The 14,953-nt window shown below is 39.6% G+C and overlaps 1 protein-coding gene across 1 annotated transcript in view; it reads left to right on the top strand.

The window, feature by feature from the left end:
• Positions 1 to 14,953, top strand: part of CTNNBL1 (catenin beta like 1) — a 167,468-nt gene that overhangs the window by 27,016 nt on the left and 125,499 nt on the right. The window contains exon 2 of the mRNA XM_011219614.3: positions 12,977 to 13,165. Within this exon, the coding sequence (XP_011217916.1) occupies positions 12,977 to 13,165 (189 nt within the window). The remainder of the gene's footprint in view (positions 1 to 12,976; positions 13,166 to 14,953) is intronic.

Genomic DNA, 14,953 nt, shown 5'->3' with positions numbered 1-14,953 from the left:
AGCGGTTAAGCGTCTGCCTTCGGCTCAGGGCGTGATCCCGGCGTTATGGGATCGAGCCCCGCATCAGGCTCTTCTGCTGTGAGCCTGCTTCTTCCTCTCCCACTCCCCCTGCTTGTGTTCCCTCTCTCGCTGGATGTCTCTGTCTCTGTCAAATAAATAAAAAAAAATAAAAAAAAAATCTTTAAAAAAAAAAAAAGAGGTTGTTGAGAAGATATCAGTGGAGCTCTGGGACTGGCTTTCTGGAGTCATTCTAAATTGACAGCTAATGGGTATTTTGCCTTGATGGCTCTCTCTGAGTTGGTTGTAACTGACTAGAGATTCACCCACAGAGGAAACTTGCTTATGAAAATTCACTTTCCTTTCCTTTCTCAGAAAGTAAAGCTACCATAACGTGTAATAATGCCTTTGCATCGTGCAAAAAAACAAAACAAAAAAACAGTTGTCTTTGCACTGTTTTCAGATACCTTTTTCTAAGGCAGCCAGTTCTTAAGGTTTTTTTCTGATACCATAAGCCTGCCAAGCTTCAAAGAAAACTTTTAAAAGGGGAGAGATGGTTCACATTTTTTTATTCTTTTATTTATGTTTCTGTATAAGACAATTATTTAATTATCTTAATCCTTGGTAGAGTCCCTTCCTGCCCAGCAAAATATGCATTTTGCCTTATCTGGTCTACTAGATGCTACTGCTAGGAAATAGAGTGTCCTAAAATGTTCTTGAAGTGAACAGTTATTAGTTTAAAATTACTTTAAAGTCAATTTTATAGCTTCCTTGCAAGAGAGTTGTGGCGATGGGGATAGAGCTTGCAGGGGGGAGTTTGTAGGTGGCAATAGGCATTCACCCAGGCACCCAGAGAATTCCTTTTCATCATATTCCATGTGGTCAGGTGGTCAGTGTTCTTTCTGTGTTCTAGGTGGAGGAAGTATTTCTGACTCTAAGAATAACTCATTCCCCATACTTGTCTTTATTGGGAATGGAGGTGTTTTGCTAACTTTCGTGGTTTGTAAAGCTTCTAGAAATAGTAAAACCTTGAGTTGAAGAAAATAAAGTGCATCTTAGACAAAAGTAGACATGAAAGCATCTCTTTTCATTGTTTTTGATGGGCTCATCAGCAGGCATGTATTGAGGCCATAACACCAGATACTTCGTTCAAGCTGAAAGAGGTAAATCGGCACTAGAAAGAAAATATATTATATAATCATGCTGTGTTTTCAGACTTTAAAGTATTACCCATAATGTTGAAAAATATTCTCTTTAACAGGATACTCAGGGTAAAGTTTGATGTGAGTTCTGTCTTCCTTGAATAAATGTGTCAGCCATTGTGTAACAGACTTATGTGGATAGGTTTTAACTTTTAAAACAAGTAATGGTGACAGCTAATGTCCTAAGCTCCTGAGATCAAAATTGTGTCAGAACCATGAAGGAACTAATGAGCAACTGTGAAAGACCTTGATTATGTAAATGAATAAAATTATTTATTTCTTACTTATGATTTGGTTCTCACTAATTTAGTCCCAGGTTATTCATCCCCTCTCCTTCCCATTTTCTCAAAACATCTTCACTTTTCTCTTTTCTCTCCTATCTGTCTTCCTGCGAGTACACATCCTTTCTCCCCAGCCACTCTTTCTGTTTGAAAGAGGAATGAAGTTTTAAGTCTTGGCAATGACCTCAGAAGCAACTTATAGAAAAGGTAATTAAAGATTTCCTTGCCCCACTTTAGTCTTAATGAAATTGTCCATTGCTAGAGGCAATATTCCACTGGCTGGAATCTTCTCTGTCAGCATAATTACACATAACAGGTGTGCTGTATTACATGCAAAACCACTGTGGGGCTGCTCGTTGCTGAATGAGTACTCCATCTCCATCTCTCCCCAGCCTCTGTGACAAGCACTTATGAAGTATCTAACCTTTGTGTCACCGAAAATAATAAAGTGAATTTATTGTATCTGAGCTTTGGTTTAAAAGTCTAAATAATTTAAAATAGCATTGCCATATTAACTTGTTATTCAATGTTTAAAGATTCTGAGTGGACTGGGTGGGTTCCCCAAATGGTCTAGGGGGGGAAGTTCTTACTGCAGTCTACATATGGAGAGTAGAGAGATGGCACTAAGCTTTTACAAATGGGCAAGGAGCAATGACAGAAAAGAGCTGTCCTGGTTAAAGCCATAGACAGAAAAGTAGCAGAAGAGATTTTAATGTTAGTTGAAAGATGATGGCAACAGGGAGAGATGATGAAAATTATGCCTTTAAGAGATAGTTTCTGGGGTTGTGACTAAGGAGAGGGATCTGGAGGTTGTATGTACTGCTCCTGCAAAAGAGAGAGATTTCAGACCTAGGTCTGTCTATGACTTCAGGCTCAAGTCCTGTTACTTCCTTGAGTCTTGGTTTATTCATCAGTAAATTATAAGGTTGTACTGATATTCTTTGTCTGAATCTGAGTTTTACTGTTCGTGTCCTTTATATCGCTTGGTGCCACCATTAGCGAATTAACTAGGTGATACATAAAGTATAACCCAGGATGGCATAAAAATGATCAAATATGTAGGTGCAAATGAATCCTGCCTGGCTGCAGTCACGCTAATGACCCAAGGACCTCCAAGAATATGTATACCTTATATACATTTGCTAATAGGAAGGTATGATTCCTGGGTAGTTCATTGGTTTAGCAGTCCTCTTCCCCCTGTCTCTCACTGATTTAGCAACGTGGGTTGAATGCCTGCTCTGATGTTGGGCACTGTTGGGTGCTGAGGTCTTAGCAAGGGTCAGATCCCATGGTTCCTGTCTTGTGAACCCAGTTTATGAATTAGTAGAGGAGATGGAGATTTATGAATGCATATGTTATGTGCTGATAGAGGTATAATATGATACACTGCTGAGGAACCTCAGAGGTCTTACTGGAGTTTTTGGAAGACTATTAGAAAAGGTGACCTTAGAGCTGGAGCTTAAGGCTGAGTAGGATTTCTCTAGAATGAAGGCGGAAAGGAAGGTGATCTGCTATTCGTGGAAGCACAGTATGTATTTACCCCATTCCAGGGCATTGTTTAAATAGCCCAAGGTGACTCCTAGGTCCTTCCCTTATTGGTTATTCCTATAGCAGGGTTTCCAGACCCTGTACTGTCCTGCTTGTGCATTATCGAGATTTAATGCCTCTTTTTCAAGTGTGTTGACTAAGTCAGTGCTGCAAGACTGTAGCCAAATTGGATGTTATACTTCTAATAGTGTGACCTTAATATGCATTAGCTTAAAAAAATTTAAAGTTGATCATCCTGTTGAGTCATTGAATTGGAGATTTACTGAAGCCATCAGCTCTTTTCTGACTGAATTGTTTTTAAGTCACATTTCCCCTGACAGGGACTTTATATATTCGCTATTTTGAATTTTAAACAAAGGACTCCACAGTGCTTATACTCTTTTGGTTCAACCAGTTATGGTTCTCTCTGTCTGTGCTGCCATTCATCCACATTTCTCTTTCTGCCTGCTTGACTAACTTTGTGAAAGATCGTGTTGAGATAAAGGTACCCAATATGTGTTGTAAACCCTTAACCTTAGTGAGCCGCAGCAACACCAAGGAACTGCAGCTAGTGGGGCATGACTTGTTCTGCATGATTCCCTGCTAGCTTCTAGTGGTCCCCTTTTTCTCCCTCTAAGTGTGTGCATAACCATACCATTTTGCCAAATTTACTTCAGATCTTTAAGAAATAAAATTTTATAAATACAGTCGAAATCTCATGTATACCCTTCCCTAATCCCGTTTTATTGTGTGCCCCTCCCTAATCCAATTTATTTATTACCCTTTTTAGAAGCAATCACTGTCTTGAATTTGGTGATTATTATTCCCACACAATTTTTTTTATTATTGCTTATGTGTACAACCAGGGATGATTGAAATTTTCTTTTCTTTTTTCTTATTACAAATGTGTTCCAGTGAACATTCTTTAAGTATCTCCTTGTGCACATGTCTGCGAATTTCTGTAATGTGTATATACCTGGGAGTAGAATTGCTGGGGTAGTCAGAATATATGCATTTTCAGTGTTATTAGGTATCACCAATTAGTCCTATACTCATTTATACTCCTATCAGCAAGTTTTAACAGTTCCCGTTTCTCCACATCTTCACCAACACATTGCTAGATTTTAATTTTTTTATTTTTTGCCAGTCTGATATCTTGTGGCTTTTATGTGCATTTTTCTGATTTCTAGTGACATTGGGTCCCTTTTTATATGCCTGTGGGCTGCTCAGTGTTTTTTCTTTTGTGATCATAATTGTGATGATATTCCTTGTCAAAAGCTGATTTTAAGTAATTCTAAAAGTGTTGTATGTATAAGACTTTGCATTAGCAATCATTAAGAGAGATTGGATCTTAGGTTCTGTTTTCTTTTCCAAGTGCTGTATCTTTATCTTATTTAATCTTACTCTCCCTTATCTTATTAAAGACAACCCTGTGGGGTAGAGTAGGGGCAGAGCGTTTTTATAAATGCTGCATTGATAAGTCAATGACTTATTTAAGGTCATGTGACTCTTAAGTGAGTCACAAGAACCCCTAGATTTTTTCTGATTATTGGTTTGCTGCTCTTTGTATTGTACTGTGCTACTTCTTTTAGATCAGTGCAGNTTAAGGTCATGTGACTCTTAAGTGATTCACAAGAACCTAGATTTTTTCTGATTATTGGTTTGCTGCTCTTTGTATTGTACTGTGCTACTTCTTTTAGATCAGTGCAGTTCTGTTGTTATTGTTGTTCGATTGATGTCTGATATTCCCTCTAGCACCTAATGGAGTGATGTTCAGGTTCTATTAGCTTAGTAAACGCTTCTTGAGTGAATGAATGAATGATGATGGTTCTGGTATAACTGACAAAACATTCATAATAAGTCTGCTAAAATGGAGGTAGTTTACCTTCCAACAATTTTACAAGTATCTGCCTCTGTTAGCCTTGATAAATAAAGAAACTGAATCAACATTCAGCTTTCTAATGCAGCTGCAGAATTAATCAGAGAAGATGTCAAAGTAAATCATGGATGCTAAAGTATAGTTTGTACTTTCAGAAAAAGAATTCTACACACCCTCTGGAGGTGAGATGAATATATATTCAGGCTTTAACAAGAAGTAAGAATTTTTTTGGTAGGAAAAATTAAGTCTTAATGACTAGTGATTTAAATCATAAATCACATCCATGTTACTTGTCAGCCAATCAGATTACAGATCTTAAGTGAGAGTCTTGGTGATTTTAATTTTTGATACATTGATTTCTCCCCCCTCCTTGTGGGCAGTTAAAACCCATGTTCTCCAGTAATTATTGTATTCTTAGCACCTGTTATTTATTTTTTTTATTGGGAATTAAGTAAATGAGAGTTTTTTTTTATATTTGCAATAACTTTGCTTTGAGATTTTGAGTTTCTGGTACTTGGTTTTTCTTCCAGAAAAAAAAGGTAGTAAATGGCCATGATGCATTGATTTTTTTTTTTTTTAAGCTTTAAGTCTTGTAGAGGTATAATATGTAATTGTATATGAATACCTGGAATATTTCTCAGATATTTCTTAAAAATTTGTTGATATAGCACTTTATAGTTTACATAGGGCCCCTTTGGAAGATGTTTTAGTCATCACAACAACCTTTTGAGTTGAGGTAGGTAGAATTTTCTGTCTCTGATGGCTTTGATCCCTGATTATGGACTTTGGCTGATGGTAGTTGCAGCATTAGAGATTGTGAGCTTTTTCAGTTCTGGTGCCTTAAGCAAATTTGCAAGGGAGCCCTGATGTTAACTTTGGCAGGTTTCATGCCTGCAAATATTGATTGAGCCAGAAGTCCTAGTTGTAAAATGTCACCAGTGAATGTGCAGCCAGCAAAGGCAAGGGAAAACTCATTACTGCAGCTCATCTGTAACTTCTGGGTCAGGCCACTCACTACCATATGGTAAAAATGAATGTTTGAAAACTCTCTTTTATTCTGACAAAATGTAATCAGGCGAGGTTAACAGCAGATGATTTCTGAGCATTTCAAATTGGTTATACCAATCCATCCACAGCCTGGGTTTGTGACATTCCATATGTCTAATTACCTTTAGAGGTATCAGAAAGCTTTAAAATTATGCAACCTAATGACAAGAAGGAATTTAATTATGTGTATACCTACCTTTCTCCCCTGCATTGTATGCGACCCCCCCATATTGAAAGTGTTTATTCTGAAAAAGAATAGGCAACGGTAGAGGAAGAAAGAAATAGGATTACTGTCTTGAAATAATCTAAAGATTTTTTTTTAAATGCGAGAGTGGGACTAATTATGTTTATATTGCTTTAAAGAGAAAGATTAAGGACCAAGGAAGAAAGTTGGAAGTTGGAAGGTTTCTCCTCAAACTCTCTGAGTGATCCAAAGATGGAAGGGGCACGATTTAGGGAGGGGTTAAGGTTCTGGTCGCTGGAAGTGTTAGGAAAGCCCCAGCCTATACCCAGTGAAGATGTTTTAAAGGGGATTCAAACCTCATATAGATGATTGGGTTAGATTCAAGGCTTCCTAAAGTCTGGATGTCTCTAGTGCTTCAGAATTACTGCAGGAGGTCGTGAATCCAGACAGATGTACACAGGCGTTTTCTGTAGAGTGAATCGCAATCTCTCAAAATCTCTCTCAAAATTAATCCATCTCTCTCTCTCTGATAAATGTAGGCGTTAAAAACACAAATGCAATGAAAAGTATTGTCAAACAGATAGTAATATATTTGTCATTATGTTCTTTCTCAGTCGTTGGATGTTAAAAGTAGGGGTTGGGGGGCGCCTGGGTGGCACAGCGGTTGAGCGTCTGCCTTCGGCTCAGGGCGTAGTCCCGGCGTTCTGGGATCGAGCCCCACATCAGGCTCTTTCGCTATGAGCCTGCTTCTTCCTCTTCCCACTCCCCCTGCTTGTGTTCCCTCTCTCACTGGCTGTCTCTATCTCTGTTGAATAAATAAAATCTTTAAAAAAAAAAAAAGTAGGGGTTGGGGTCTGCATATTTTGACATTAAAAAAAAGGATTTTCCTTTTAAAACCTATTAATGGTCAACACCCTTTCTTTGATTTTTGAATCAGGTGAGTCCAGGAGAGGTGGGAGGCTACATGTATTATCTTCTATGAGCTAAACTCTGCTGGGCACATGAGAAACATTGGCCGTTATGTGCTTACATACATGTATATATACATATATACATAAATGTATGAAAGTGGTTATTGTTTCTAGCTTATAGATTGAGAAAACTCAAGTTTAGAGGGGTAAGTTACTTTCCAGGACTGCTAAGTAGAGGGACTAGGATTTGAATTTAGGAAAATTTGACTCCTAAACTCATTCTCCATATAGGGTATCACCAATTGCAAATAGGTTACAATGACTAGTTAGTGTTGCAAAGTAGGAAAAGCACTATATTGGGAATTAGAAGCTTTGTATTATTGCCTGTCACAGACAAATTACTTAAAACCACTGGGCTCAGATTTCCTTATTTCTATAAAGAGAGGGATAAACTAGATTATCCCTTTGAGCTCAAATTTCTGAGTCTTTCCCATTGTTTGATATTTAGGAAATAGAACTTTATTCCCCTAGTCAGAAGGCCCTTTTCTGAAGTTCTAAAGCTTCTTTGTGGTAGGTGAAAAATTCCTGGCTTACTATGAGGTTATAAAAGATTTCCTTTGACTTTTTCCAGTTTTTAATAGAATCGAACACATTTTTTCTTCCATTAACATGAAAGTACACTTTATGAAAATCACCCCCTCCTAACCCAGGTGACTTGGAATATTGAACTTACTTGGACACACCCCCCCCCATACTCATCGCCACTGTTACATCCTGGTATAGATGTACTCTTCACATTAATAATTGCGCTGTGTGTTTTCATAATTTATCATAATGACGCCATTATTGCTTATTATAGAAGGCCCCTTTCTCCCACCCCCACCCCCAAGTCTAATTGAGGTCGAGACAAGACCATAAATGCGATAATGTAGATTGCATGCTCAGAGGAAATGGAGTTGGTTTCATAGTGGAGTTTTAATTTAGGATTCGTTCTGGTGATGTAGCCTCTTCCTATGGTACATTACTTTGAGCCCAATATAACTGCATTTTCCCACAGCTCCTCATTATAGCTACAGCTTCTCACTGCTTTTTAATTAAAAAAAGAAAATAGAGAGAGGGAGAGAGGGAAAAATGAAACCTACAGCTTAGGTTGGATATTGTCTGGGTACGCAGGGAGTATCCTAGGCAGATTACTTATTTAATTTTTTTAACTCTTTCCAAGCTTTCATGGAGATGTCTTGATTTCTGTTTCCGGGGGGATGGAGATATATATGCCTATATAGATCTATATCTATCTATCTATCTATCTATCTATCTATCTATCTATCATCTATCATCCATCACACATACACACACATAATAGGTTTCAAGATTTTTGGAAAGTAAAAGCATCTTATATATATAATCTTGAAGCTTACCAGAAGCTTTGAACAAGTGGAAATCCTTTATGTAACCTAGAAAGGCTACCAGCTGTGTGGTTGGATGGTGGCAAATGCTTAGTGAGCATTTATACCGCTCACCACCTATTGGGGGTAAGGCAGGGAATGTAGAAGGTTTTTTAAATCCTTAAAGGCTGATGTTCTGGTACATCAGAAGTTAAGAGTTAATCATTTTTCCTGTAGTCTTGTGGGCAGTAGAAACAAAGAAATGACTTTATGAGGAACAGTTTCTTTTGTCATTCCTTCATCTTGAGGGATTCCAAACACCTTTCAGATACCAAAACAAATTAATCTCCAGAGGTGACTGGTAAGAATGGCTTAATCCTCTTGGGATTGGTTTTGTAAAACACAAGGAGAGCTCATGCGTGAGCTGTTATAACCTCTCTGACAGGCTGCGAGTGTTACATTCCCTCCCTGAGTCCAGAGCCCTTTGGCTCTTCTGTAGTGGAATCGGTTTGACAGCTTGAGATTCTTCCCCACTTTTGTATTCTTGCTTTCTTTTGTGTAACTGATCACTCTCTCAGTAACGAATATTGGTAAATATAACATAGACGTTTATTTCCAGGTCAGGGTATTGTTAGCTTCATAATTTTTTTTGAGGGGATCTTTCACAAATAGGACTTCAGCTTTTTATGAATCCGTATTTTATGCAGTGTTGCTGGAAAGATGGTTCCATTTTGGCTTTGTCAGGGGATAGGAAGCCCTCGGATGAAAATCCTCTAGACCTGTGGTAGCCAGTATGGCAGCCGCTGGCTGTGTATGGCTGTTGGGCACGTGAAACGGGGCAGGGTCTGGGTTGAGATACACTCTGAATGTAAAGTAGTTTGCCAAACTCCAGAGACTTAATTCAGTATGGAAAAAATAAAATAAAATATCACATTAGTAATTTTTGAAATATTGATTACATGTTAAAATGATAATATTTTAAATATATTGGATTAAAAAACATTAAAATTAATTTCACCTGCTGCTTTTTACTTTTTAAAATGTGGCCCCTAAAAAATTTAAAATTATGGTTTGCATTTGATTTTAATTGGGCAGCTATGTCCTAGACTGTTAAGCCCCTTGATAGCAAAGCAGCGTTTGTCTTACATTTATGTCCCCAGTCGCCAGCACAGGCCTTACACATAGTTGGCATTTAATAAATATTTGTTAAAGAAATGAATCCTAACCTTTATTCTTCAGAGTGGTCAGATTTCAGAAATGAGTAGAAACTTTTCTTTTTGGACTCTTAATATCTGAAAAAGAGACAACCCTTATTGAGAAGAGCAAAAGTTCTTTCAATGCTGCCTTGGGAGAAAAAAAAATGGCTGAAATAAAATATCTCCCGGCCTTTGAACGGCTTACCTATCTGTTGGAGGTGGGAGCTGATAATGTTGGTGAAGGAATCGTGGCAGAGCACCCTAAATGGGTTCTGCTCTCCTCTGCTGGGAAGTTGTCATGAGAAGAGCTCAAGCTGAATGTCCTGTGTCATGGAGAAGGGAGTTGTAGAAACAGTTAGTGAACCTGAAATTTGCCCTCTTAGGGATGTTCTGCTTAGACTATTCCTAAAGATTAACAGAGCTATTCTTGTCTCAAGAATCCATCCTGGCCCTGTGTGTCCCCATTTCCCCATTTTGACATGACCCAAATGGAAGCCCGGGACTGCCACTGGGCTACCTTATTACTTGAAGACCCTTGCAGTTCTTTAATACAGTATTTGTTGAATGAATGGTTTAACAAATATTATTTTAACTTGGCCAAGGTCTTACATGACTTATATTTATGGGTGTATGTTCCTGACTGAAAGTCCCTTGGACCTGTCTCATTTAGGGTCCTGGAATCATGGTAGATTAGCAAATTTCCCAGAGATCAGGTTCAACTTTGAGAAGGGACCAGGTTGTCTTTGCAAGAGTTTATTAAAGGATCTCAGGCATCCCGTCTCCCTGCTTAGAAAATAGAACTGTTAACCTACTTCTCTTGCCCAGAGATGTGGTGAAGATTAAGAGAGGCTTTAAGTTCTGCAGGAGGAAAGTGCAATTTTAGGGGAAATTATTAGAGGTAATAAAAGTGAAACTCCTCCCCTACCTTGGAAATGCTTGTTTTAAAAAAAGTAGATTGGAAGATGTATTCCAAAGAGACACTGCCAGTATTCTTTCAGGTTTCATTTCCTTAACTGTGGCGTATTTAGCTTTCTTCTTTTAATTGTGGTCCACTGCCTTTTCTCTCTGCCCTCAAAGATAAACAATCCAGAAATCTCCTTTCCGTGGAGAACTATGGAGCTCGTGCTTTGATTCGACTGCTGCAGCAGCCTCACGCTAATCAGAATCGCAGCAGGCCTCGTTTTATGAGCCTGAAAGAATCAGTGCTCCCAGGGGGCTGAAGTTCCTTACCTGCTGGGGAGCTACAGATTTCTGGTTTGAAGCCTGCCCTCCTTTAGGATCAAGCTACCTTTCCTTCCTTTCTCACACGAAAACCACCACCTCCTTTTGCCTGTGGTCCATGGTAACTGGCATGTTGCTTGCTTTCTTCTTTTTCTCCTCTTTTTCTAAGTGTAGACCAGTGATGATGAGAATAGATTCTTCTAATTTTTCTATTTATGGAAGTAGAGTGTGTTATCATATGAAATTATAGTCTATCTCACGGAGGCTAGGAACAGAGTGAAAAATAGCAGGTGGTAACCTACAAACCAAATTGTCTAATGTGAGTTTTCTAAGCAATGTCATATGCTTAGACTTACTGGCACACCTGGTATGTGGAACCAGCAGGGTATGTGAATATAGAAGGAAATGACTTCGCACCACTGGGATAGTGGAGTTCCGTAGCAGCGTGGGTTATAAGTCACAAGGTGAGATGTGTAATGTGTATAGTAGAAATTTGTCTCTTATCACCACCAAACAACTTAGCAGTTTGGCAGCAAATGTGGCATTCTCTTCTGTTGGTCGTAATAAACCATGTCGCACCTAGCACACTATTAGTGTGCGTAGTTATTATAACATATAAAGAAAAGCTCGTTGAGCCTAACACAGATATCTTGTGTTAAGGAAGACAGAATCCTGTGGATTACCTTATAGTAATAATTTTTCATATTTGTTTGGTGCTGTTGTTGTATAGCATTCTTTGTTTTTTTTTAAGATTTTATTTATTTGAGAGAGAGAGCACACGTGAGCCCGGGGAGGAGGGAAGGGGTAGAGGGAGAGGGAAAAGCAGACTTCCTTCCTGAGCAGGGAGCCTGATGGGGGGGGCTCCATCCCAAGACCCTGGGATCATGGCCTGAGCTGAAGGCAGATGCTTAACCGACTGAGCCACCCAGGCGCCCCTCGTTTAGCATTTTTTCACTAAAGTTTGCAACCTTTTGGTTCAAACTTCCAGTTATGAATAAGTTCTAGGAATCCAGTGTATAGCAGAGTGACTATAGTTAGCAATTCTGTATTGTATACTTGAAAAAGTTGCTAAGAGAGTAAATCTTAAATGTTCTCACCACCAAAAAAAGGGTAATTTTGTGAGGTGATGAAGGTGTTAACTAACTTAAGTGGTAATCATTTTGCAATATATACGTGAATCAACTAATCACATTGTACACAATGTTATATGTCAATTGCATCTCAGTGAAGCTGGAAAAAAATGGAAAAAATACACACACATAGAAGCATCCTTTGAAGTTCACAGGGAAAGGGTTATAATTTCCGTTTGCCATTTGCAGATGAGGAAACGAAGTTGTAGAGAGGTTAATGACGTGCCCAGAGCTGCACCGGTAGTAACCTGAACTGCTTAGAGACGTTGGGCTCTTTGATTCCTGGTGCAGTGCTGTTTCTTCTCAGTTCTGAAGCCCATTTCAGTAGTGCTTCATTTTATTCTAATTTAATGGAAGGCCACTGTTAAGAACTCCTCCATGGACTGCAGCGTCAAAGGCAAAATGAAGACCTAACAGTGTGGCGGACCCAGCCCTGGAGCGGAAGTCAGGAAGTGCCGATTGTGTTTTCAGGGCTGCTGCTGGTTTTGTGACTTTGGTAATACTAGCTCTGGGCCTTCCTCTTCCCTACTCTTCCATAAAGCAGGACTTTGGAGTACAGGAGACCCTTGGATGTTACATATGTAATCTCTGTGCGAACTACTTGTGAGTGACTTAGTCTTTCTTAGACATGAATTAAAACCATGTGATGGGATTGGTGTCAGGGATTGTATCGTAACTAGTAAATTGAGCCTAACCCATCTCAGTGTGGCTGTGTTCCCTGTGATTTCTATATATACGGCAGCTTTTGTGAAGTGATAAAACTTTGCATATTAAAAAAGTTCTGTAAAAAAAAAAAAGCCAACTACTGTGTCAGTGACTTCAGTCATGTTTTTATAGAATCACTACGAGTCTGAAAAAATGACCACTTGGAGCTTTACTTCATTTTGTAGGAGAAGTCCTATCGTATGGAGCTTTTCATCGGTGAATCCTTGACAGCTTTTAGAATGTCTGCTATGTGTGCCCTTCTAGGTCTTTTCCAGCTCTAAAATCCTGTGTTTCTTTTTTTTCTTTCTCAGCCCAACAGGGGCACAAAACGTCCCCGGGATGATGAAGAGGAAGAGCTGAAAATGCGTCGGAGGCAAGCTGGTCCCCGAGACCGTGGCCGCTATCGGGAAGAGGAAATGACGGTGGTGGAAGAAGCAGACGATGACAAAAAGAGACTGCTTCAGATTATTGACAGAGAGGGCGAGGAGGAAGAGGAAGAGGTAAGGTGGCAGGCTAGGATGGCCCTGATGCGGTATCTGCAGAGTGTTATTTTAGGTCAAATACTTAATTTCTCTGAGCTTTTCAGCTTCATCTGTAAAATAGGGTTAAATACTTAACTGCACAGTATTGACATGAAGGTGAAGTGTGATAATGGAGTTGGGAAGCATTTTCAAAGCGTAAAGATCATTATAGATAGAGTTTTTAAATGATTTTTGATTATGTGTCATAATCAAGGCCCGAGCACTGAACTGTGGGGCTGTTGCCGTTGACTGAGGAGGGTCAGGGAGGCGTCCTAGACCCCATGTGTTGAAGGCACTTCCCTTTTTTAAGGTAGTCAGTAGTCTTTGAAAGAGGAGTAGAATTTTATCCAACTAGTGGAAGAAGCCTTTTCCGTTGAGATGGCATTAGCAAAGCAACAAAGGTGGAGAAGTTCAAGGTGGAGCTAAGAGATTAGGTATTTAGGTGTAACTGAAAAAATACAGTTTAGGAAAAGAGTGCTGTTTGCTGTTCCTCAAGATGCCTTAAGGCATACTCATTCCTAGCTCTGGACCTTTTTACTTCCGTGCTCTTTGTGGAATGCTCTTCCCCTAAGGCTTTGCGTGGTGGGTTTCTTCTCATTTGGGTCTCAGTTCAGACATTTCCTCCTCAGAGAAGCCTTTCCTATCTCTGAGGGAGCCCTGTAAGTCCTTCTTTTATCACTTTGGTCAGTATATTGTCTTCACAGCACTTACCATGATCTGAAATCCTGGTTTGTTTAGTTTACTCATTTGCTGTCCTCTCCCCCACATCTTATAAAAACAGGGACTGGCTCTGTTTTGTTCACAGCTGTATCGCTAGCACTCCGTGCAGTGCCTCGCTCTTGGTAGGCCCTTAATAAATATTTATTGAATGAATAAATGAATGAAGCTAAAAAGAGTAGAGGTAAAATACCAGTGATTAAAAATAAAATGACCTTACCTAAGTGTCTTTTTATATCCTTAAGTGTTAACTTGTATGTTATTTCACTCTGGCATTTTGTTCAATATGAATTATGGAAATAGATTCTTAAGAGCCAGCTGTTTTTTGGTTCCCTGAAAGACATGATACTAAGTTTGGATTTAAAAAATGAAGCTGGAGTGTGAATCTGAGAAGGAAAAAAAAGTGGATTCATATTCCAAAAAGGTCTTTACTGTGTTGTGACAATAACTCTCTCCTCATTAGGATTTGTACCAGTGCTAATTTGGGGGTCTACCCCTAAAAGATGGTGACACTTTGGAAATCTGTGGTGGGAGACAGTCCTGAATTTCCTCTCTGAGGGCAGCAGCCCTGCTAGGCTTAGACAAACAGTGTGGATAGCACATCCTCCCTCCTTCCTTCCCTCTCCGCTCCCCCTTCCTCCCTCCCTCCCTCCCTACTAGCTTCGCTCAATCTGTTAGCCCTGCAGCAGCAGTTAATTGGCAGGTATAATTCCCATGTAGGGCAAGGCTGGTACTGNGCAGCAGCCCTGCTAGGCTTAGACAAACAGTGTGGATAGCACATCCTCCCTCCTTCCTTCCCTCTCCGCTCCCCCTTCCTCCCTCCCTCCCTCCCTACTAGCTTCGCTCAATCTGTTAGCCCTGCAGCAGCAGTTAATTGGCAGGTATAATTCCCATGTAGGGCAAGGCTGGTACTGGAGGATTGGGATAGTAGCTGTCATGGGTAAGTGGTTTCTAGCCTGAGAGACAGAAATGTAGTATGGGACCAGGCCTTCTGTTAAGGGACAAGGGAAAAAGAGATCGCTTTGTAAAAATGACACATGGAAGACTGCA

The sequence above is a fragment of the Ailuropoda melanoleuca genome, chromosome 13, assembly GCF_002007445.2.
Source record: "Ailuropoda melanoleuca isolate Jingjing chromosome 13, ASM200744v2, whole genome shotgun sequence".
NCBI lineage: Eukaryota > Metazoa > Chordata > Mammalia > Carnivora > Ursidae > Ailuropoda > Ailuropoda melanoleuca.
The sequence above is the reverse complement of the archived record's forward strand: the minus strand, read 5'-3'. Positions and strand labels throughout refer to the sequence as shown.